At 37.2% G+C, this 24,409-nt stretch overlaps 1 protein-coding gene across 1 annotated transcript; it reads right to left on the bottom strand.

Annotated features, from left to right (window-relative positions):
• Window positions 1-739: 739 nt before the first annotated feature.
• Window positions 740-24,050, bottom strand: LOC113476870 (kinesin-like protein KIF20A). The gene is made up of 18 exons (XM_026842842.1): window positions 23,919-24,050; window positions 22,842-22,916; window positions 19,927-20,046; window positions 18,955-19,093; window positions 18,672-18,856; window positions 15,119-15,220; window positions 14,477-14,666; window positions 14,281-14,392; window positions 12,499-12,570; window positions 10,309-10,455; window positions 9,550-9,715; window positions 8,064-8,234; window positions 7,290-7,429; window positions 5,889-6,054; window positions 4,188-4,305; window positions 4,037-4,104; window positions 2,276-2,395; window positions 740-1,108 (listed from the first exon to the last, which is right to left on the bottom strand). The coding sequence occupies exons 1-18, from the start codon at window positions 24,048-24,050 to the stop codon at window positions 833-835; spliced, it is 2,499 nt and encodes an 832-aa protein (XP_026698643.1). The 3' UTR covers window positions 740-832.
• Window positions 24,051-24,409: the final 359 nt, after the last annotated feature.

Consider the following 24,409-nt stretch of genomic DNA (forward strand, 5'->3'; position numbering starts at 1 on the left):
CTCTAAGAAAGCTATTTCAAATTTTACCATGCTCCAGTCTGTTCCCTGAGTTACTAGATAAAGGTAAGTAATATAATCAGAGCTATGATTCTTTCAACTCAAGATCCTATGTCAGTCATTATCATTTGGCCTCTAAATGTATGATCTTTCCTTATCTTTATTTCACTGATTTTCTCACCTTTATGAAATGAACAGTCAGAGCTTAATTTGGCAATGGAAAATTTTATTATAGATTTTTCAAAGATTAATACATATTCTTAGTAGAAATTTAAGTTATATTAAAATCAAGCTCCTTTACAAAATCAAGTTAGCTGACTCATTGCTATTTTTCAGCTAAGACCTCATTTTGTTGCCTCTTAGCAATTTGCTCAGTTTGGTCCCAAGATGGCAGTCTCGAAGTCAAAACCAGAATATTAACTGAAGAACCAAGCTATTTTAACCACCTGAGATTAAGTTTACAAGCCACCTGATTTCTGGGAACAACAATGAAATGAAATACTTAATTTAAAAAGGTAACAAGCAGCAGATGAGGAACATCCCAATTTGCATGAATCACACGTTTATCAGTATAGAAAACCATGATAGCAGTTACTAAAGAATTAAAATTATATATATCTTAAATCACATCCCGGTATCAACAATAAAACCACAAGTTTAGATCTAAACTTATATAGCTCTAAATTCAACCCTGATTCAATTTAAGAAGTTCCATATTAAACATTCTTGTCAGTTAACATGACAGTGAAGATGGCATCTAAGAGCAAGAAAAAGCTACTAAGAGTTCAAGATTGATAAAGAAGTCCAGTAATTGCACTCCTTGATTAATCAAATATTATTCTTTTGCTTTATAAGCCAACACTATTTGTTTTCTTGAAGAGGATGAGGCATCTTCATGCTTTCCCCAACCTTTACCAAGAGGTGTACTAGCAGTGGCTGCTACTGTCGATTTCAAGTTAGCCAACAAACCTCTCCCGGGTTTTTGTTGTTTTGCCTCCTCTAGAGAAAAAGGCTTTTTCCGTTCATTGAGTTCTTTTTGCAGGGAAGACACCGTTTCCTCAAGCTCCAGAACACGTTTAGCCCAGTTCTGAAGACTATTCATTTCTTGATCCTATGAGGATAAGGCTGTGTTAGGTACATGAACATTCCAAGGTCTTTTCATGTAGTTAATTTTCTGTTTCAGAATATTTTATTATGACAGTAAACACCCTTGTTATTACTATGCCAAATGGCTATTCAATACCAATTTCTTCTGAATTACTTTTATGTAATTTAGAAAAGAGCAAATTATGGGGCTATCAGAGACGAAGTTATCTAAAAAGCTGATGCTAAAATGCTTGGCCACAATATGCAAATGATTGCTGCTGTTCTAGGAACCAAATAAAGAAGGCTTTCCTGTCTTAACCTGCAGTTACTGAAAGCAAAATCAAAACTCTTATCATAGTCATAAATCTGCTAAGCAGGACTGAATAAATGCTTTGAGTGGGCAGAATAGAGACTGAAAGATGCTCCCTAATCCTTGTGGTTAACAAAAAGGCACCTTCCTATGCCTTAGAACCAAAGAAACAAAGTTCAAGATGAACAATTTTCAGTCTCAGACTTAAGACTAAAAAGCATGCAGAAGGTAATTTAATGTTCAAAGGAAAATATCACTAAGCAGTCATACCTGCCTTGCTTCATTTGCAAATTACAAATGAGACAGATGCAAAGTGTCAAGATTTCAAAACCTTCATTTTTTTATTTAGGAATCTAGTTGATATCTGAGGTCAGATGCTGTCAACTTTATGAAGTCCCTGGTTCTTAAGGAAAGATTTCTGTTTCAGTATTAAGTAACCTGCCCATATCTCTTATTCAGCTTGGCCACCTCCGCAAGCCTGTCAGTATAGCTTTAAAGCCTTAACAGATCCTTAGGTCTTGTTGCACTAACACTTGTACACTGGAACTTTGCTTGGTCTCAGCAAAAGACTTCATGATGAGAGTTCCAAGTAGTATTTTCTTTGCTCGACAATAACTCATGGCATCTTTAGATCAGCAACAGTTGTCAGCACAGTTACCCTGTTGACTGAGTCTATCACTTCAGTTTAAAAATTAGTCTTCTCTTAAAACATATAAAGTCAAGGAGTGAAACACAAGGGCTCCAAGTTCTTAATTCAGGAAGTTAGGGAGATAAAAAATTAGTAAGACTGAATGGTGGTTTTACATATACAAAGATGCAGAAACATCCAGTACAACTATAGATACAAGCCATATTAAAGTTGCTTTTAAAGTATTGACAAACCTTGAGCATGATCGTGCGCTTCAGTTGACTGTTCTCCTCTGCCATTTTTTTGTAGCCTTCATTAGCTTCTAGCAGGGTTTCATTTAATTTCTGTATTTTAAACTTCAGAGATTTTATAAGCTGAAAATAAAACCCGTACACATTGAAGTTCAAGATGACACATTTTACATTCGTTTAGTTTATGGCTGGAACTCATGCAGACATTGTAGGCATTTCCAATTAATACTGAACAGTGCAAACTGCAAGATCAAAGCAATGAAGATGAAGTCTGCTTCTCTCAGCCTCCTATGTCCCAGCCCATCATTTCAGGTTATAAAATACAGCTGGAGAATTCAAGGGCTGTTGTGCTGAAGCTACTATAGGTTTACACAGATCTGTCAAAGAACAGCACCACAGACTAAGCTACTCCTGGAACAATATGCTCCTTTTCAGTAAGAGTAATGAAAAGAAAACTCTGGTCTCCTTAACACTATTCATGTAATGAACTGGAACACAGCTACCACAGAAGACCTCTATTTTCTATGGGAATATTGATGGATTAAGTCCTGAGACAGAAAAGGAACTCTTAACTAGAAAAATTGATGTTATATCATTAATTTACTTCTACAAAGTTGGAGTGAAAATATTCAGATTGCCAAAAAAAAAAAAAAAATCACCTTTTGCCCATGTTTAGTGGCTGAATAGGAAGATAAAGAGTAGTGAATTACTCATCACACATGTACAGATACGTGAGGCAAAGCAGCAGAAAGGCACTGATGGAACCAAATTATTTAAACTGCTCTCACTTCAGTTATTGCCAGGCAGCAATCCCATCACTAACACTTTCTAGCCACACAAAACAATAAATACTGTATTCCCATATCAAGCATAAAAGCCAAACTTTCATCAAAATTTGTAATTTACATAGGATATGGAAAATTATGTAGAGCTCTCAAGGACAGGAGTGGAAAACAAATGCCAGAGCCATAACACGAGACATTAAACTCAGTAAGGAAAAAGGTTTGTTTTGAGTAGGCTTTCTCAATAGAAAGGGATTTAAGTTCACTTTCCATTTATATGGTTTATTAGAATCAGCTGGAACTATTTCTCTAACCCCTGCTTCTATTTGTTATTAGTGAAAGGAACAAGACTGTTTCTTCCCTCCTCCCCATTCTTTTTAAACATAGGAAAGTAACAGCAGCCTTTCAAGGTATAAACTAAAACCACATACCTAAAAATAATTAATATTAGTTTTTCATAACACAAACAAGCTCATAATTTCCACCTCTATCGGCTATTCAGAACACAGGGGTCTTGTTTGTTGGAAGAACAGAGACACTACCCTTTCCTTAAGTTTAAGGGGACAGTGGAGTTCAGTACTTACAGAAAGGACTGGTTTAATGCACTCTTTTGGCTCTAGATCTAAACTGTTACCAGATTCTGTAATTGTTCCCCTGAGCATGAACAGGCATCATTACAGGAAGGAAAGCACTGAGGCCATGGCAGCAACACTTAAAACCAGTCCCAATACTTCCCCTGCTTCCAACTCACATCATGTTCACCATGTGACTTGTTACAAAGTAGAGGCCTTTACAAGCTGAAGCCAGAACACAGCCAGTATCTGGCAAAAGTTATCCACAGTTGGGCAAGGGCTTTTTTGTAAACTTGACCCCATTTGTAGGAATCTTCATGCTTTTGTTTATAGTGAAGATCTTTAAGCATTGAACCATGCCAGTTTAGGACTGTTATCCCCAGTTTTGTTAGATACTAAGCAAAAGCTACCTCTTCTTTCTCTTTGCACTGTTTCTGTAATCCTTCATTGTCTCTCTTCATTGTCTTGTTCATAAGATCTATAGGCAAAATAAAAAGTTTGATTGTTTACACACAATACCAAAAGTAAATTGAACTTTGAATATCCAGATTAGATTCCTACCTAGTTCCATGTTATTTTCAGTAATCAATATATCTGAATTCAGACTTCCCAGAGCCAACATCCTCCCTGACTGTTCATCAAGTTGCTTTTCCAATTGCAGTATTTTACTCTCTCTATCCTGAAAAGAGAAGGGCAAATGGTAGAATGTGTTTAAATTTCTGCTTAATCTGACGCAGTACTTCACATCCTTCAATTATACACACGCATATGCAGTTTTAAAATAATCTCACAGGTGGAAATTGTGATGGTTATGGTTGAGAAATCACAGTAAGGAATAACACTCAGATCATGAGACCTTCCAGGAGTCAACTCTTCCAGTCTCAAAATTTCCGAACTGTATTAAAAGTAACCATATGGCAGAAAGGAAACTTCAGTGCATCTGTGTTGAACGCTGTTACCAGATAACTTGCTAAATAAGAAAGAACATATTTCATAGAACTGAATTTTAATCTCTTTTTCAGTACCTGTCAGCTTGTATATAGGGTGATATTTCAGAGTGAGAAATCAAACAAGTGTCACCATCAAGAAAAGTTATTCATCTAATTCTGGTTCTCTGAAACTGCCCACTCAGATTTCATGTTGTGCTCTCCTTTGTCATTTTACATCTTCAGGATTTAGTTTCTTATCTGACTTGCTACCAAGACCATCTTGTTCTTCGATTCTTCACTTATGCAGCCTTGTGGCCAGTGTAAGAGGCAGATATAAATACAGACAGCTTTCCTCTACCTCAACATGGTGTACAGCTAGGGCTTAAAGTGAACATAAAAAACAGAGTCTAAATGGGGAAAAAGACAAGTGGGAAGGAGGTGGAAAAATAGGGGCCATTACACAATACAGTGTTGCTTATCAGCACCTCAGTGGAGAGCTATAAGAGCAGAAATGTTTATATATCACAGTCTACAACAGAAACCCACTTCCCTCATGTCTTGAAAGGAACCTGCCTACCAGTGAAGTAAGACATCTTATCAGTTCCTGAACAGGAGAGCGCAGTAGGAAGCACCCCTGGTGTATACCACAGTTATTCTATTCTTCCACTACAGACCTTCTGAAAAGACTGAGACCCACAGGTCTCATCTGCTGCCTGGATACACTTAGCCATTTATGCAAAGGCTAGATTAAGGACTCGTAGCACTGGTGACTGGTAGCACATGGCTAACGTGGCTCAGCTGCAAAAGGAATAGCAACTTACTGATGCCAACTCTGAACAGTTCTAGGTATAAGTACAATCAGGTGTTTAAGTTCTCTCCTTCATAAAGTTTGATTTCTTATCCCACAATTCTCCCTTTAGACCCTCAGAGAAGAAATCCATTATAATTAAAATAGCTACCCTGTACTAAATTCCCCACCGCCCTTTCAGACTAGCCTTTTACTCTACACCCTACAGTTCCAAGATCTCCACAAAGTCACATTGCTGTATACAATAATCCTCTAGGTGTTCCAGTCATGCACTACAGAGATAAAGATGACTTGGATGAAACTGAACTGCCCTCAAAGATCAGGAAGTTTAGGTACACACTACAGGTAGTATAAGACAGAAGACATCTCTATCCTTACGGTTAGTACTGGGCACCAGAACAGCTAAGCAAATTATTTTGCCTGTTCAGTGTCACGTTTAGGATTCCTGAATGATTCTGTTAAGGAAAAGCAAAATTTACAGTTAAGAGGCTAGCACACATTTTTTTAGCAGCAGTTAAGTCATACCTGAACTTTCTCTTGTTCAGCTAGAAATTCTTCTATGGGAACATAATGGTCTTCAATTTGTTCCATTGCACACACATATGCATGTTTCTTGATGGCCTCTTTATACATTTCAAACTTGCTCTCCAGTTTTTCTTCATAATAGTCTTTCATATCTTCCAAGCGGTTGCTGAAGAGAACATGTTAGTTTTATCTATTAGCATTTCAGCTATTACAATTTGACTACATGTGTTCAACTGGCAATATCAAATTTATTAATCTAATCATAAATAGTGACGTTAAGAGACCAAGTAGTACTTTTCTCCCTTTTCCCTTTTTATTCTCAATGATTCTACAGACTTGCACCTAGGCATAACTTCTACTTGGCCTACACCAAGAACAGTGCTATAGAAGAACATACTTAAGATCTGTCAAACAAAAGTTTTTTTAAAAAGATCCACTAACATGCAGTGATAAATATGATTACACCCAATTAGACCTAATATTTGAAGCATATTTCCATGGGGTTTCTTTTACATTGGGTTTGTGTGGGGGGGTTTCCATTAAAGATAAATGTCAAATTTATTTTGCCATATTATTTCAATACATTATACATTACTCCTGTCAATGTAAAAAAAAATAAATGTCCCCAGCAGTGACAGAGAACATCACCTCAACAGAGAAAAAGCATCACTGCCATTGCATGTGTTTTAGCCAAAGGCACCCAAATAGTTTTCAAGTCAGTGCACATGTTAAAACACAGAGGGTTTTGCTGGCAACTTAACTTGGGGTTAGTCTCTGTTAGCAATTCAAACAGCAGTAAACTGATTTTAAGAAGAGAAGAGTTAAGAGGAAGTGAATTCAGTTTAAGTAATCTGCACACACTTGAAAAAAAAAAATCCCAAATTAATAACATCAGTGCAGGCAGGCACAGTAATTTATAAGATAGTAAGCTAATAATGGTTCATAAATCATTCAGAGCAAGAATTCAGGAGAGCTCAAAGAGATATAATTCAAACTACCTTACACATGCATGCATATTAGCATGACCAAGTGCAAGTTTTGGAACAATCGCAAGCCTCAGTGAAGTACCTGTAACAACCTTACACATCTGTTAAATACTAATAACGAGTCAGGACAATCTCCAGTAATTACAAATTAAACAGAGAAAAGTTCATCAGAAAGCAGCATTACCTTTTCATTATACATGGCAAGAGGCTTATCTGTACAAATTTATTTTAGTGTTTCTTATTCCCTTTTCATCAGAAGCTTTAAAATTATTCAGCCCTAACTTCTCTAAATAACATGAGTATGTCTTGCATACACATAAATATGTATATGCATACATATGTGTATATATATAAATGTATGCATTTATGTATGTGGAATCCTTTCAGTCTTGAATAGCACTATAATATGACTTGCCTCCAAGCTTCCTCTGTTTCCAACAGCTGTCGGAACATTGCTTCTGCCATCTCTCTACGTATCTTCACCTCCAGAAGGAGCTTACTTTGCCTTTCTGCAACTAGTTTCTCCTTTAGGTTTTCTGTAGTTTTCAAGAGATCCTAAATTTAACATATTTCAGTTCAGAAAACAAGCTAGAAACACATCTATGTCAAATGAAATATTCATACAGACATCCACAGAGGAAGTTTCTACAAGTCTATTTTCAGTGGGGGCTGCACCAAAGGCTAAATATTTTCAGACATTAATTTCTACTGCAAAGACAAACTTCTCCATCCTGATGGTTTCTGCTATCAAAAGATTTACTACTGTTTTGGCATTTAAATATTAATTTGTACAACCATTTAGCATAAAATCTATTTGATTTTTACAGTTTATTGCTATTAGATTGTATAGCTTCGTTTTCAAAATGTTGCATCTGAAATTGTTCCTGCTGTTTCTAAAAGAATACTAACGACTAAATAATGCTGTTTTAAACACATACTGATTCTTTACTCTTCTCGTCGAGCAATCAGTTCAATTCCAAATTTAGCACTTAATCTAACCAGAAAGCAGCATGCAGCCTTCCACAACTACACTTGTTCTCCCAGAATTAGGCCACTCTAGGTCTGCCTGACACTGAGCAACAGCTTACAGTTCTCATTTGATACAGCTTCCAGCACATCTCTTATGATAAATATTAGAACTAATAGCAATGGCTTTCTTGGGTATAATTTTGAGTAGACGTGTATCTACCTCATGACTCAGAATGGTGATGTCCACTTCCTCTTCTATGGAGGTTTCAGAACTGTCAGGAAAGTCACCTACAGATGTGTTAGCATCAAAGTGCATGATAGGTTTGCCATCGCCTCCAACTAACTTGGGTGAAAAACAACCAAAACTTTTGGGTGGGATTGTCTGGGTTACCTAGAAAATCCAGAGTTGAATGCACTGATTTATCAATGCTGTCAATATTGCAGATATCAGAATACTAGGGAGAAGTGGTATGAATACATCATTGTATTTACACTATTTAATGATTACAAGAACATTAACAAAATTTTACATGTCTTTTAGCAGATAAAACCATTTATCAATACAAATATAAGACTTCAGTACTGTAACAAAGTAAAAATGGGAAAGATTATCTACTAACAAACTTAGTACGCTTGTCTAGAAAGGTGTTTTCTCTTCCCCTAAAATACAAGGTTTTAGTGTAGTTTCCTGGGAAATTAATGAAAAGAAGCAAAACCCTAAACCATTTGCTCCTTCCTGAAATACTGTGACCAGGATTCAACAACTCATGCTAGTTGCATAAAGATTTTAAGTATGTCTGTCATAGGACAACATATCAGAGAAGCTTGTCTCCTCAGTGCACACTCATCATGAAAGTTACAGCTGAAGAGAATTAGAAAACTCTTTCTCTTTGAGATCACATTAGACATGCCATTACAGACTTGGAACATGTCAGAACTAATCCATGGTTCCAGACTAGAAAAGGACTTTACTCCTGCCATAAAACACAGCATAGCCCACCATCCCACTCCCTACAAGAAGCAGCTTCCAGGAAAGCTGAATGAATTTGAGACCAAACATCAACCCCAAGTCCTGAATTTAATGGGAGGCTGACAAGCAGAGCTAGCAGAAAAATCATGACAGCATGTAGATTTAGCAGAAGGGTTTTTGCCTTCAAAAGAGAGAAGCACACTACCTTCAAGCATTAATTTACTAATAAAAAGTCTTCCCTTGTTTTTTGTTATTAATTACTGGCACTTAGTCAAATAGGAGCAATGCAGGCAGAAAAGATCTCATTTAGACTACAAAATAAGAGGCGGCTACTTTTACTATCACCACAAGAAGTTTTGAACAATTGTTATCTTGCACAACAGATGCTTAACTGCACACAGGTAAAACAATTCATCAAAAGCTTGACTCAAAATCTTACATTGGTGCAGATATATGGTATAACCAGTCATATTTGAAAATTCTCTGACTGCTTTTTACACAGAATGTTGGTGGTGTGGAACTGAACAAGCCAGAAAACTGCAACTGTCTTAACTTCTTACCACAAATAGGTCTGAGGATGGGCAAGACTACTAGAAGACTAATTTTAGAGGGAAGCCACATGCAGAAGAATGATGCATCACATCTGAATCACACTCAAGTCCATACAATGTGATCATATCATAGATCCATAATAACAGAAAATGCAGAGTATCCAAGAAAGTAAATGAACTCTTACCTGTTTGGCTATAGCTGAAAATTTCATTACATGCAGTGTTTCATGATATGTGGAAGCATGCTGATTAATGTTTACAATCATACATGCTTTGCCTTTTCCACAAAAGAAAGGCTGAAATAGACGAGTCAATTTGCTCTCTCTGAATGGAATATAGCTTGGTTTCATCCTTATGGAGAAAAGAATTAAAAAAATGTGAAAAAATATTGTAAAATTTTGTGATATTATAGTTTAGCTTAATCTTGTTTCTCTCTTTCAGGAAAGAGATCCAACATGATACTCATATTTAAGCCCAAGCCATTTCACATCAAAGAGCAAGGTCTTTCCTGGATCTCATAAGTTCTCAAAAAACCTGATGTATTTAAAAATAAAAGTAGTATAGTGTTTGCATCACAGTTCCCCAGTGTTACAAAGCAGACACTGGAACAAGCTGAGAGCTAAGTACAGGACATCTGTCAGATGTCTGATGAATCCACCTGTATAAATTTGGAGGTGGAAGGGGAGAGGACAAACCAGGAACTCTGTACACAGAGTGTATTGCTCATACACACACACACACTAAAAAAAGCTTGGTAATTTTCTGCTAATTGCCCTTTTTTATTCTTCACAAACAGTTCCAGAGAAATAAGGTTCATTTCAGATATTCCAGTGACATCTGTAATAAAGAAAGTTTACAAGATTTTGTAGATTTCTGTTTTCCTCTGACCATGTGAACCTTACAGAAACATAAAAGGATGCTTAGGGTTTCAACTTGTCACTTACTTCGGATTTTGATTTTGCTTCAGTGCTGCAATGCATTTTCCAAGGATATGAAGAGAATTATTAATATTTCCTGCTTCTTTTAGTCTGTCTCCAAAGGCTTGTGTTTTATTACACCTCTCTGATCCAGCCAAGTCACAGAAAGACAACCTGCAAGAAAGAATGATCTAGAACACACATATAAACTTGTTTCTAAACAGTATGAAAACAGAACTGCCTATCTTTTTATTTCCTCATGTGTCTAAAGTGTAAATGAGTGACTCATTTCAGCCTACCTAGATCACAGAATAAATTGTACTCTAATATTGACATTTTGTTCAGGAGGCACTACCCAAGGTATTTAGGATAATAACACTAACCTACCTATCTTTCCATTCTATATAAAGATGCTGGAACAAGATTGCTGCTTCTAAGATAGTCTATTCAGCACATTTAAAGAAGTCTGCTTGTAGCGTTCCTCTTTGTAGGCATTCTTATACAAAGAATGCAGTTTAGGAATCCAGATTTTATTATAGTCTTAAGGTAAGTACTTCTAGACAAGATAAATTCCTGCAACAGGTTTGCATAGTGTGGCTATACTATGGAAGCACTTTTGACAGTCACTTGTTCCAGCACTGGGAGGACTGCAGGTTAGTAGTGTGCTTCAATACAGCGCAGTCTGCCTCTGTTGACCACAGAATCATTTGTTCACTATTGTGAATAAGAGGCCAGAACTCCTTCCCAGATTATCTTAGAGCTCTTTGTTGGGCTATAGCAATTAGGTGCATCTAAACTCAGGTCACTGAATTGTCCCTCAATGTACAATAGGTTACAGTCAGAGGCAATTATCCTGGATAATCAAGGAATTTAATCACTTTTACTTTGTATTAAGAAAGCTTTTGAAATACATTAAGCTCTGGAAGTTAGATAATTTATGTAATCCAACTATTACTCACTTATACATAGATTTATTTACATAAAATAACACCTTTGTAAGATCATAGCCTTTCACACAGCTGAAAAGTACATGTTAATACTATACATATTAATAAGGCACATATTTCAACTGTGTGAAAGGCTATGATCTCTATGAAAAAGATAAAGATCATCAGTACAAGATGAAGAGCTTTTTTCTTCCGTAAGCAACACAAAAACTTTGCCATCCGTTTAACAGCTGCTGCAAGCTTTGCCAGGGGAATACACCAAGGCAGGGAACATCAAGGAATACAGATGCAGTCATTTCCTCAAGTTATCTTTCCTTAGAGTATTTATCACTGTAATGTCTGACATTAAAAGGTTATCTCATAGTGAGATATATTTATTACCATCTCTGCTCAGCAGAGACAAAAGAGAAATCAGAAGGAGCTAGGACTGAACTAAAACAGTCTGATACAGGCTGTCCTCATTTTTCCATATCAAGATAAATGGACAATTAATGAGGAAAAAAAAACAGCTATCTAAATGGCTTCAAGCCAAAAGATTAGACCACTTCCTCTAAACCACAAAGGAACAGAGAGGTGTAAGGATTTAGCACTGCTCTCATGGGGTGTGCTTACACTAGCATTTTAGATTAGTAGAACAGTTTTTAACCAAATCCCGTGATGATTCCCTCCTACTGTAGACTGTACTACGGAGCAGTCCCAGAGCATGTCGCCTGCATTCTTTTTGGATGACAGACTTGAATTTGTGTTCTACGAGCACATCAGATGTGCTGCCATAAACTCTAGTCTGGTCCCAAAGCAGAAAGGTACACTGCAAGGTGCAAGCTATGCCACCACAAGGTGGCACAGCTTGCACCTCGGGTCTTCAGCAAACTGCGGCACTCCACAACTTCAGAGACTTGGCTTCTATCAGCCAACCATTTGAATAATCTTGACACAATATTTACTGTGGTATGACCTAGTACTACTCTGTCCCCACCTCCCCATTATGTAAAACATCATAGCTATATTTTCCTCAATTTATGTACTACCAAGAGTTTCAAGGTTTGGCTAAAAGAACCTGTTAACAGAATAAATTAAACAGGGAAACACTTGAACAGCTGTCCCTATTGGGTTTCCAGTCAGTTTTATGCTGGCAGTAGAGTTCTGATTTCCTTCTCAGCTCCCAGAGGGTTCGTTTATTACAAGAAAGTTCGCCAGCTTAGCAATCTTACACCTTAACAACTTTTCTAAAATATTTACATTCTTGTAATCAGGTGAAGCATTCACTTACTCTGAAACTCCAAGAACACATGGCTGATGCTCATCAGTTAGCTTTAGTAGCCTGATTGAAAATATACTGTGACTGAAATGGAAAGAAGTCCTTTTTAATAACCACAATTATGAAAAATAAGCAGTTGCTGAAACAAGACAAAATATGTATGCTACTGAAAGTTCAGTGCTGAAGAAAGAATAAGAATTAATTCACTAATTTATATTAGTTACTTTCACAATGCTTTCATTCAGCAGCAAAAGGCAGCAATAAAAGTTATATTTTATGACTTTGCATTTCTTTCAATACACGAAAGGGAAAAATACCTCATGGCCTACAAGCCATCTTGGAGTAAAAACAAGCCAGTTCACTTAAGTCTACTGATCAGAAGATGAATACTTAGGTAGCCACTTCGTATACAAACTTCAGTCAGTTTCTGAACTCAGTAAATCTGAAGAATTAACTTTGAAATAAATAGGTGAGGGGAAGGGAACAAGTTAAGGCTCAACAGTCCTGTAATTTTGTCTGCTTCAACATACACAGTTATTTGTTCAGTTTTGAAATTATTCTGTTTTCTACAAGGTTGAATTCGTAACACTTGAAAATCCAGTTATTCTGGTTTATATATCAAGCTACAAAGGCACTATGGACATGCTGTCTTAAGCCAAAGAGAAAAAACCTAGAATCAGAAGTGTCCAGTTTATCCAGTCAGTCAGGAAGCACAGAAGACAAACTTCTCTAATATATATTTAAAGCAGTGCTTTATTCTTGAGCACCAACCCACAATTTAAGAATGAAGTTTCTAAAACAAAACAAAAAACAAAAACAACAACAAAAAACACCAAACAAAACAAAACAAAACCCAACCACGACAAACAAAAAACCTCACAATTTAGAAACAAGCTAAATTGAAGTCAGCATATTCTCTGGAGCAAAAAGAGGACATTCTAGTCACAAAGCTCTATCAGAAAAGCACAAAATTCTTTTCTGCACTTCATTAGGCTTGAGTGAAATTCAAATGGAATCTTAGCATGAAATTTAATGGCAGCTGTCTTTAGCTACTACAGAATGGCCTAACTCTTGATTTTTAGAGAAATAGCAAGCTTAGTAACCCTATGATTATATTAGCTAAATATACAACATGACTCTTCCACACTTAAAGGACAAATTAATAAAAGGACATTAAAATCAAGTAAGAAGCATTTTCAACAGAAAGTATACCATCTTCTCTATTTCTTCCCACTCTATCAAGCCGGATTCTCCCTGATCCCTCTTCGAGAGCTGGGTAAGAGCTTAAGAATTAAGATACCAGTGAAGCTCAGCTAGAACACAGGAATTTAAAAGCATCTAGATAATCTAACAGCACTGCAAGGTACTGCACAACTCATTACTTCCTACATCCCCTACTGACAGGCTCCAGGTTACCCAGAATTATACTGCCAGTGATAAAGAATTATCCAGCTTTTCCTTCAGCATCCTCACACAGCCATTCCCACTCAGCACCATTAGCATTTACCAAGATGTACAGCCCTGCTGGCACTCAAAACTGAATGCGATTTGATCTTTTTCAGTTGGGTTGCTATTCATGGTTCCAGACAAGTCCAGCTACTATTAAAGTCATAGAGCCACTCCTAGCTGTCTTTCAGAAAGAATTTCATAATAAAACCAGAATAACCAAGGAAAGTCTTAAACTATTATTGAAGAGTGGTTTATTGCAAACATATTTTAAAGTTTTCTCCCTTCTCCTCCTCCCTCCCCTTAAAAGAAAAGGGACAGAGTATTCTTACAATTAGAGGAACAAACCTTCTACTTGATTGCTCATTCATTCTAGTACATGCAAAGCTTCGGTTCTTGTTTCCTACTTTTAGTATTTTGCAGCCTTCTTCAGTGCTCTGAATGCTAATCCACTTTAAGTCTGTGAAAAGAGACCTTTTACATACAGTTCTGATCCTCAAAGAAATTCTGTGAAACTGACAAGGTCATAAACCACCATTATTACCTTTAATATAAGAATTTCCTCCTTGATCCTCACAAATTCTTAAGACTCTGCGCTTCTGAGTTTTTGATGTAGATAATATATTTAATAGGTCATACACATATTCATTGTAAATTTCACAAAAGGAAATCCACACAGATGCTTGTGTTCTTTGGTGTAGATTAGTTCTAAATGCGTCAAGTGGAACAAAGTTCTCTGATAACCCAAAACAGAGGAAGAGTTCAATGATCAGACAACTCACTGATAAATTTTGATTACAGTATATAGAGCCTTCTAAAAGGAGGAGGCTTGTATGTATCTATATTGTACAATCGGATACACAGTAATGAATAATGGAGTTTATCCAAACTTCTCAGCAGTCACTTGGAACCAGAATATGCCCAAGTTCTAAGCTATTGCTGCCCTTTGCCACCAGCAGTTTATACATTAGCTTTGCAGATCTAAGCCTTCATCTTCCACTGAATAGAGCAAGCTATCAAAATATTTTTACATAATTACTCCTTCTCTGGAGCTGAGCCATTAAAATTTGGTTAAAAACTATATATACTTTGTAGTGTAGTATAGAGATTTTTATAATCCACCAATAGTCACCCACTTATATTCCTAAATGTTTTTTTTTTTCCTGCCCCCACAAAATTTTTCCACTTTACCTAGTGAATGAGAAGGAAGACTTTTTGAAGTACACTTGGAAGAATCCGGCTCCACATCACACACATTCGTAATAGTATTTGAGATGTTTTCTGTCTCCTTGAGAAAATAAGAGAACATTATATCCACATGAACAGACTATGAGAATAGTACAAGTTAAAAATTACAGTAATTCCAGTATTGAAGATTTAAATATTCAAGTATTAAGCGTTAAGCCACCCTTACTCTGACTGCAAATGAAATGTTTTTAACAATACTGAACTAGAAATCAATAAACGCCTCTTCCCTCCCAAGAGCTGTTGTTCTCTGCTACTCCCAGCAACCTGTTTTGGAGGCCAATTGCTGCTAACATAGGAGACTTACTTTATGATTCTGGGAGAAACAGGATTCTCTGTCAGACTATAACAGCCTAGAATGCCTTTTATGAACAATTGGACAAATATGAACAGTGCTTTGGGCAACCAAAAAAACTGGAGAAGTAAGTTTCTTTCAGGGGCAGATGGCAAGGTGGTGGGCAATGAAGAGACAAAAGCAGTAGAGATTCCTAATTTGCTTGCTTGTTGCAAACCACAGGCTTGGGCCAGGTCTGTGAGAGTATGAATCAAACTTACTGTAAGACCTCAGACAGAGTGAAATGACAGCTTCATAAAGAACTTAAAGATCTGATAAACCAACAGTCTATGTTAGTTTAACTCAGACTGAATTAAAAGGCCATTCAAAATCCTGTATAGGTAACAGCACAGTTTCTTTAAGTGCACACATTTGCTGAATTTCTTAACATCAACAAAATTACTTAAAAACCTGCCAAAACTTGTCAAAGCGTAGGCTTCACAGTACCCCTGGGAAAACTAGTATAATGAAGTACCAACTCCCACTATATAGAAATTCCAACATCTCCACATACTACCTCCTTCCCATATTTTACACACTGATATAAATTTTCATTAGGACGTTCACTCTGATTTCCCAAATCCCAATCCTGATAGAGGGTCATTCTACAATAGAAGGGAATGGATTCAAAGTAAACCTTAATGTTCTAGCTATTTGAATGCAGTGACAAGTTCATTATGGATTGTCTACTCATGCCTATGTTACTCATTCTGTATATCCAAACCAGAATTTTAACAAATAGAAAGGTATGAAGCCATACTTTCAGATCTTCCATTTTGAAGATAAATAGGACACGATTTCATCATATTTTATTTTATAAGTGACCATTTTGCAAAGAATGCACTGTCTATACATTTATGTTTCTGGAGTAGCTACAAGTATAACCACAAACATTGATCCTCTTCACTCTGTTTGTGAAATATAAAGAATTCTAAAGCAGGGTATGGAACTGACACACATGGCACATCTATGCATGTCAAAAATATATTGGAATGTACAGTCCCATGGTACTTGTGCACGTGATAAGTTTTTGTAAAGATATTTCAACAAAACTGTGTGAATTTGCTATGTTGCTACACTGTTCTTTAAATCATAAGATCAAACACAGAAAAGAGCTTGAAGATGACTGCCTCAAAACAAGTGGGAACAGGAACTGACATTGTTTGCCAGTGACAGAAGATGACGCTTCATAGCAAATACAAGGACAGGTGGGAATAGGAATGCAAGTAAAGCAGCTTTTAATCCAGTAAAAAACAGTCTTTAATCCCCTGAAAACAGAAAAAGTAAAGGGAAGGAAAGAGAGAGTGTGAACCATGCCAAGCAAGTTTTTGCAGCAGCACTGTACAGAGAACATTAACAGTAGAACATTAAATACAACGGCACTGCAGTAACTCAGAGTGGTTTAAACCAAGAGAATGAAAGGAACAGCAAGCTCTTTCTGCATGACACGTAAACTGAGCCTGGGAAAAGGGCCTGCAGAAATCCACGTAAACCAAAACCAAGCTCACCAAACCATATCTGCTCTCAGATTACAAGCTTGAGCGAGCATCCAAACAGTGATGCTATTCATTCACAAGCTATCAAGAAGCACAGCTTCAGTACTGGGGATGGCCGAGCTATCACTATGGAAGGATTGTAACACAAAGGCAGGTCTTGTCATGCATTATTTTCTAGATGCATTTTCACATTTCCTTCCTGATGGTGGAGTCTTGCTTGCTTTCACTGTAATGCATCAATATCTAGATCACCTACTGCAACATTCAGTAACAAAACTGTTAATAAAGTCAGAGTGTGATTTAACAGAAAAGAATATCTGTAAACTATACAGTTATCTTTCAAATAAGATATTTGATCTCCTATTCCAGACCATGAGCTCCTGTTTGTTCCTTCTTGCAAGCTTGTAGGTTCCATAAAGTTTTGAAAAATATTTACCTACTATCCCCTCCTGACCATGTCAATTTTTTTAAGACCTCCATCCCCTGAGCATGCACACCCACAGCTTGAATGAACTTTTAAGGCAATCAAAATAAATATGAAATTTTTAGTATCTTTAGATTTTTCACCTGAGAAACTTTCTCAAAAGTTAACCAGACTCAGACTAAACAAAGTTTGGTATACAGAGTTTAAATTACGCAACAGAATTTAGAGTGGAACTTTACATATGATTTTGATTCACAGAAGGGTATTTTATCAGAGATTACTGAAGTACTTTAACAACATTGGTATTAAAAAAACACAGAAAAAAAACCCAACTAGTTAATCATTACTTCTGTATTTCCCATTATTCATTCAGAGTGGCTTTGAACAATAAACAGCTAAGACTACAGCATTTTGGGATTAAATGCACAGAATCACAGTTCAGATTAAAAGTGTTCTGATCAAAAGGAAAAGAACCAGACATTTTGTGACAATTTGCACCTGGTCTTAGAATTATAAAACAGTCACACACAAAAGGGTGCCCGTTTTCTGGCGAGACCAGTTTCTCACACTGGAAACAGAAATGACTAGATAATGAAAACAGGAGGCTGCCACAGTAAAGATTCCTCTATTCTACCGAAGGTCTTCAGAGACCAGAATTAAAGATACATACAATCCTCTAAAGCAGACTGGAATCCTTTTAGGAAATTCATTTTGTGGCATCTCACTTGCTGTATCACAGATTTACAAACTTTAATCTGGTTTAAACCTGTCCTTCACCAAAAGGGACTCTTCTGCCTTCTTCACTGCCCCTGCTAAAATGTTGCAATCATCTGTCCTGAGCCACTACTAGCCTTTGAGCAACTGCCCTGAGATCCAGCCTGGGAACCTGACCCAGAAGAAGATTCACTTGAGAAGCAGGTTTTAGATAGGTCAGCTCTCAGACTTTTCAAGGGCTAGTGTCACCAGTGACAGAAATGCTCCTCTAGAAATCCAGGCTTTGGCCTTGCAATGGGTTTTGGTTTGAACTGTGTGCTTCTTGCTGCAGAAAGTTCTTCCAGTTTACCCTGAGCTCCAAAATCAGTCAGTTGCCTTATTCCAAAGTTCACCAAGTATCCATATTGTAGATTTAGATAAATCTAAATAATTAATAGTGAAACAGAGATTTTATTAAAGATAGTCTATTAGACAGGAAGCTTTTAAGAAGCTTCATTCATTAACAAGGAAGTATTTGGTCACTGACCTCTTTCAGTGATGCAAGAATAGCAGTTTTTATGGCTTCTTCTTGCTTAACTTGCGCATCTTCTAGTTTCTTAACACTGTTGCTCAAGTATGGTTTAAAGTTCATCTTCAGGTAATGTCTTCCTCTTATGTGGTTAAAAATCATATCAAGTGAGCGAGGCAAAATACCGAAATCTTTTGAAGTCCCTTGAAAATTACAAAAGATAAAATGTAGACATACATATAAACTTCTCATTGGATTTTGACTTGGTTGTTATATATGCTTTTTGGCAAATGTTTTATACCTTGGATAGTGAATGTCTTGCCTGCATTTGTAACCCCATAAGTAAACACCAGTCCATTCACTCCATTAACATATGTTCTTAATATCTCTTTCATTGAGCCTTCAAAAAATTCACTCTGAGTAGTTTTTGGTCCAAAGACCTTGAAGACAGGGTGAGGGAAGAGAAAGAAAAAAGTTATAAATGGGACAAAGAAGTTTAATACATGAAAGTGTTAAGAACTGCCCAACAGCGACTAGTTTTTCAGAGCAAGCTCAGTAGCACATGCCAGCTTAGTTTTCTGTCTTACCTGAACCACTTCTGATTCAATGTTTTCTGTTGGGTTCTCATAGGATGCCTGCTTAATTCTGAGGCACTCAGGCTTGCTTTTTTTAATTTTTTTTTATTTTCCTACTCTAAAATAAACTGCTTAGAATGCTACTGAGCACATACAGTTTAGTGGATACTTTCAAGAGCTCTGATGATGATGCACAACTACCTCCTCCCTCTGCACCAACCAGCATTACAATGGTCTAAATGACTCAATGCCCGGAGCTGTTTTTCTTTTGATATTGTAAGAACAGAAGTTATTGCAGTAGGTGATAGAGTTTTAAGAAACTTCCTTCCAGTATAGAAGGCTTCAGCAGTTAGGCTACTATTCTTCAAAAGTCACTTTTCAGATGAGGGCATCTGCAGGAACAGCAGAACCACAGCTAGTTTGTGCCTACAAGACACTGCTGTGGCATCTAATCAAAGAAAACAAGAGAGATGCCAAAGAAGCTTCCTTGTTTCATCCAATAGCCATTTCCATTATAACGCAGCTTTCTTGACAGCCTAACAGTAAATAAGCTGAAATCTGTTTTTTTTAAGGCAAGTACCACCACATGTAATTCATAGAAGAAAAATCACATTGCATGATGTAATGATAAAAATTCAATTTTTATCATTACAGTGGAAAAAAAACTATAAATAAAAATTAGGGAAAACTTTGCCTACCTGAGAAAAGGTGAACTTGTGCACAGAATGACCAACCCCTCTTTCACTGTTTTTCATTGCAGAAGACTCTTTGGGTGCATTAAGAGTTACTGTCTGAGGATCTTCAATAGTTACACAACCCTTAAAAAACATGACAAAGTAAACCAAAACACCACACAATTATTTAGGAAGAAAGCTATCTGAAAAAGCAAACAAACTAGTGTTCTTATCTATTTACCACAGCTATGAACAGTTGCAAAATTTACATATAATCTCTCTTGAGGTGTGTAACAACTACAAAGATAACCACTTTACATGAAAGCTAGAGTGTAGACAAAGTTAAGGCAATTGTCTGGAGCTTTTTAAAGAGATTTTAAAATTTTCTAGGATTTCTTCCAGCAACGTTTTTTTTAAAAAAAAAAAAAGCCACCAACTTTCTAAATCCTGGTATTTTGTGATTATGGCTCATGGTACCTTATACAGCTATGAAAACAAAGTTATACAGAAATTTAATGGGTTTGCTCTTCGACATTTTCAGTGTGAAACAAGCCATAACCAGCATAAAGAAAGTTTAAAAAGTTTGAACCATTATCGTTTGATTGATAGATGGTGTTATCAGCAATGAAGGAATCTGAATTAGTTTCAAGGTCAACTTGATTGCTATTTCTCAGTTAAGAAAAGGCAAAATAGAATTACCTAGCATTCACTAACTAGATAAATGTAGAATGCAGTATCACAGGAAAATATATTTTACATCAGACAGGTCTACCAAAAATACAAACTGAACTACCAGTACATCTTATAACAGTGTCTTGAAGCATCAGCCGCAAGTATTGTTTGTAACTAAATCTGACATTTGTGTTCAGAGGCTGGCCAGAGTTGGTAAGAGTAATAATCTGTGTGTAGCACATACATAGGAAGTACTGCTCTTCCTAAGAGTCTCAATGAACAAGTCTGTTTATGAACTGGTATAGAAGCTCTAAGAAGCTGGGTACTGAATTTATACCAATCATTTGCTCACTGTGCCAGGGTCTAAGCCCATATACTCTTTAGCATTCCTCCCACATTCCAGGAACAGGAAGGCTGGTCAGATGTACTAAAATCTAGAGAGCTACAGAAGATGTACTAAAATCTAGAGAGCTACAGAAGATGTACTAAAATCTAGAGAGCTACAGAAGAATCCAACATCTGTAGCATGTGCCAACAGCTGCTACCAGTCTCATAGAAACTCGTGAGTAGAGGCCTTGAAGTAGTGAGATCTGCAGAGCTGCAATCCAGCTGGTAACACATGACTCTCATTGTCTCCCCCAGCTAATCCACAGGTCAGTTGGCAGGAGTCGGAGCATTTATGGCACTGTACACATTGTTTACATCTGAAGAACACAACTTCCTGCTCTCCAGTGGGTGACTCCAGAGAATCACCGGCAGTTGTATCAAGAGTAAAGAATTTAATGCAGAACTCTTAAGCTTTACTGGCATATATCATTATCTCTATAAGCAACAACAGATCAGTTAACGTTGATTGTCTCTGTTGAAAGCATAGTTTGTAGTTGTAAGAAACAGGGCCCGGGTACTACTTCTTTTCTTGTTACATATTTGGAACAAAGATGCTTTCCTGAAAATTATGTATTGCAGGGAAGAAAAAGACCTAAAAATTATGTTGACATCTCATTGGTTATAGAGATGAGAAGGGTTTTTATGTTTGTTGGTTGTTGTTGGTTTAGGTTTGGGTTTTTTTTCCATTTGTTACCAAGCATCTTCTTCACAGATTCAGGTGACAGTTAAGAGAGCAGAAAACCTTGAAGGCACTGAAGATCTTTCAAGCATTCACAGTTTTTGGAGGTTGAGAAAAAGCCTTCATACCATGCAAAAGAGTTTATACAGATAGTATGTTGGAAAATCAACAATTGCATCATGAACCATGTGAAAACAAGAGCTTTAAAAAAAAAAAACCCAAACACCAAAAAAACCCCAACCCACAACTTCAGCACTTGATTTTTGCCTTCCTCCTTGCTTTTAAGAACAAGTATTTTCACTAACCAGGTAGTCAGAAATTTCCCATTCCAAAGAGGGATAAGTCATAAAACAATTTGATTTTGTAAAACAATTTCCCTTACAGCCAGCTCATATTGCTGAACGATACCAAACTAGAAGCACTGTGTCAGTGTGTACTACTCAACAAGAACTAAGGAAAGGCAAATGAAAGCTGAGGAGGAAAAGAAAATCCAAGTGAAAAAAAAAGGATTCCAACTCTGGCAGATCAAATGCAAGAACACATTTTTAAAAAGCAAATCACAAGAAGCAAATCAGAACTAATACCAAATCCTTCTCCAAACAGGTCAGAAACAAGTTCTACCAGAGAGCCTGTGAGGCCCTGCAAAGATGAGAAAAACATTGCAGAGACCTTGTCCTCCAGGGGCAGTTAAACAAAATCTTTGCATCAGTGTTCACAGTGGATTGGGGCAGAGAGGAGTATTTCTGCATGTTTGCATATGCACATATACATGCATATAACACTGAAGCATCTGAATCTGATAGTATAAGTAGAGGTTATAGAAGAATTTGACAAGGATAAGCAGCAAGTCACTGGGATGAGGCAGTAGAGTGTTCAGGCATTCTAAAGAAACTCAGGGTCAGGTACCTGAATTACACCTAGAATTGTATCATGTCTTCCATGAAGCTCCTTCATTTCGTGAGTACTGTAGAGTCAAGAGTGACACCAACTTTTAAATAACATACCCAGTAGAATTTTGCAGAGCTACAGGCATGCATGTCTGTACCATTCAAATAATAAAAGTTGTGATTAAAAAAATTATGCTTATCAGGTGTCCAGTAATTCTGTTTGGAAGCAGTACATGGTTTATATAAAAGGAAGTCCTGACTTACAGGACTAGGTGTTCTTTGGGAGAAAAGAAAAAATTAATTCTACAACTAACCTGAGATTCATGGTTTTCAATCTCTGATATAGAAAAGGGTCTCACTCTCAAGAAGACTTTCAAAGGTTGATATGCCTATTCATTAAAAAAAACCCAAAACAAACAGTTATAAGGGCCACTTCTGAAACAGAACACCCCAAAATCATATCAGCACACATCTCTGATGCAGTATTTCCTGTTTTATCTTACTGCTTCACTTTCTCCTTCCTTGTGAAGTTCATACCCTAAGGTTTGATTTGCTTCTATACCTCCTAATGTCCTTAAGTAACCCCTTTCCATGTGTGTATGTGTGTGTCTCCCCATTAGTGTTCTTTTATGACAAAGCCAATATTTTGATTTCAAAAGAGCACACCATCAGAGGCATAAACTGCACTGCTTCCACCTTCTGGTCTCCCTCTGTATTGAATTCAAGCTGTATTTTCAAACAGCTCCTCCGCACTACTGCACTTCCATTTTGTATGGAGCATGTTCAGTTAACAGATTGACACATTCAGCCTCAGGAGACTGCTTTGTTAGCAGGCACAAGCCCCTCACCTTCCTCACAGTAACAACCATGAAATAGTTCCCAGTTTCTAAGATAGGCTTTTCCATCCTGTATCATTATACAAAGCTTGCCACCCACCCAGGTGAAACAATAATAGATGGGAGATTTTTAGAAGGATCCCAGCATTCCTTTTCTCACAGAGCTTCAAACCCGCTGCTGCGGCAACTAGTTCATTCAGGAGATGGATTTACCTGAGCTCTCCACAGCCCTCCCATGATCAGCCCTCTACTAATCATACAAAATTACATCACATTCGAAGTCCAATTACTGAAGTCCTTCCTTCTCAAAAGCTTAGCACAACACATCATGTAGCATTGACCATCTGCATTTGCTACTGGCAATGAGCTATTTGTAAAGAACGAGAAGTAAACAGAAGAATCAAACTCATCTTGGGTGCAGCAGAATACAGCAGTTCTTGCCAAAGAAAAATTTGCCAGATTTAAAGCTTAGAAAAACAACCCCAAAACTCAAAAAAAACCCCAAAAAAACAAAAAAGGCACAATCAGAAGACATGTTACAAAACCAATCCACACCTCCTGTTCCTCTGCACTAGGCAACATTGTTGACTCCATAGGTGAGGGTTCACCTGCTAGATTCAGAAAAGAAACTGATTCCAATGCATCAGATACTTCTGCGGAAACATTGTTTTTCCCCTCATTATCCATTGTTCTGCCTAAATGAACTTGGAAGGGGAAAAAAAAATCCATATTTTCTCACAGAACAGGAAAAACCACGTAAGGAGAAAAATAGAAATCGGGGTAGCTCATATATAATAAACAAAGACTTCTGAAGAGGCTTGGAAGGATGCGAAAGCTGGCAGTTGGGTTATACTAAGAAACACACACGCAAATGAAGGCACACTAACGGCCTGCTGGGCATTCCTCTGACCCACCGGGACCACAGCCTGTAACCCCCACCCCTGAAAGGCTCAGCGCTCCCCAGGCGCCGGGGACTTCCCGCGCTCAGCCCCGAGCCCACCGCGCCCCGCCTCGATGAACCGGCGGCTCGGGGCGCCGTTGCACAG

Source organism: Athene cunicularia (genome assembly GCF_003259725.1).
Source record: "Athene cunicularia isolate RWA chromosome 2 unlocalized genomic scaffold, athCun1 chr2_part1, whole genome shotgun sequence".
Taxonomy (NCBI): Eukaryota; Metazoa; Chordata; class Aves; order Strigiformes; family Strigidae; genus Athene; species Athene cunicularia.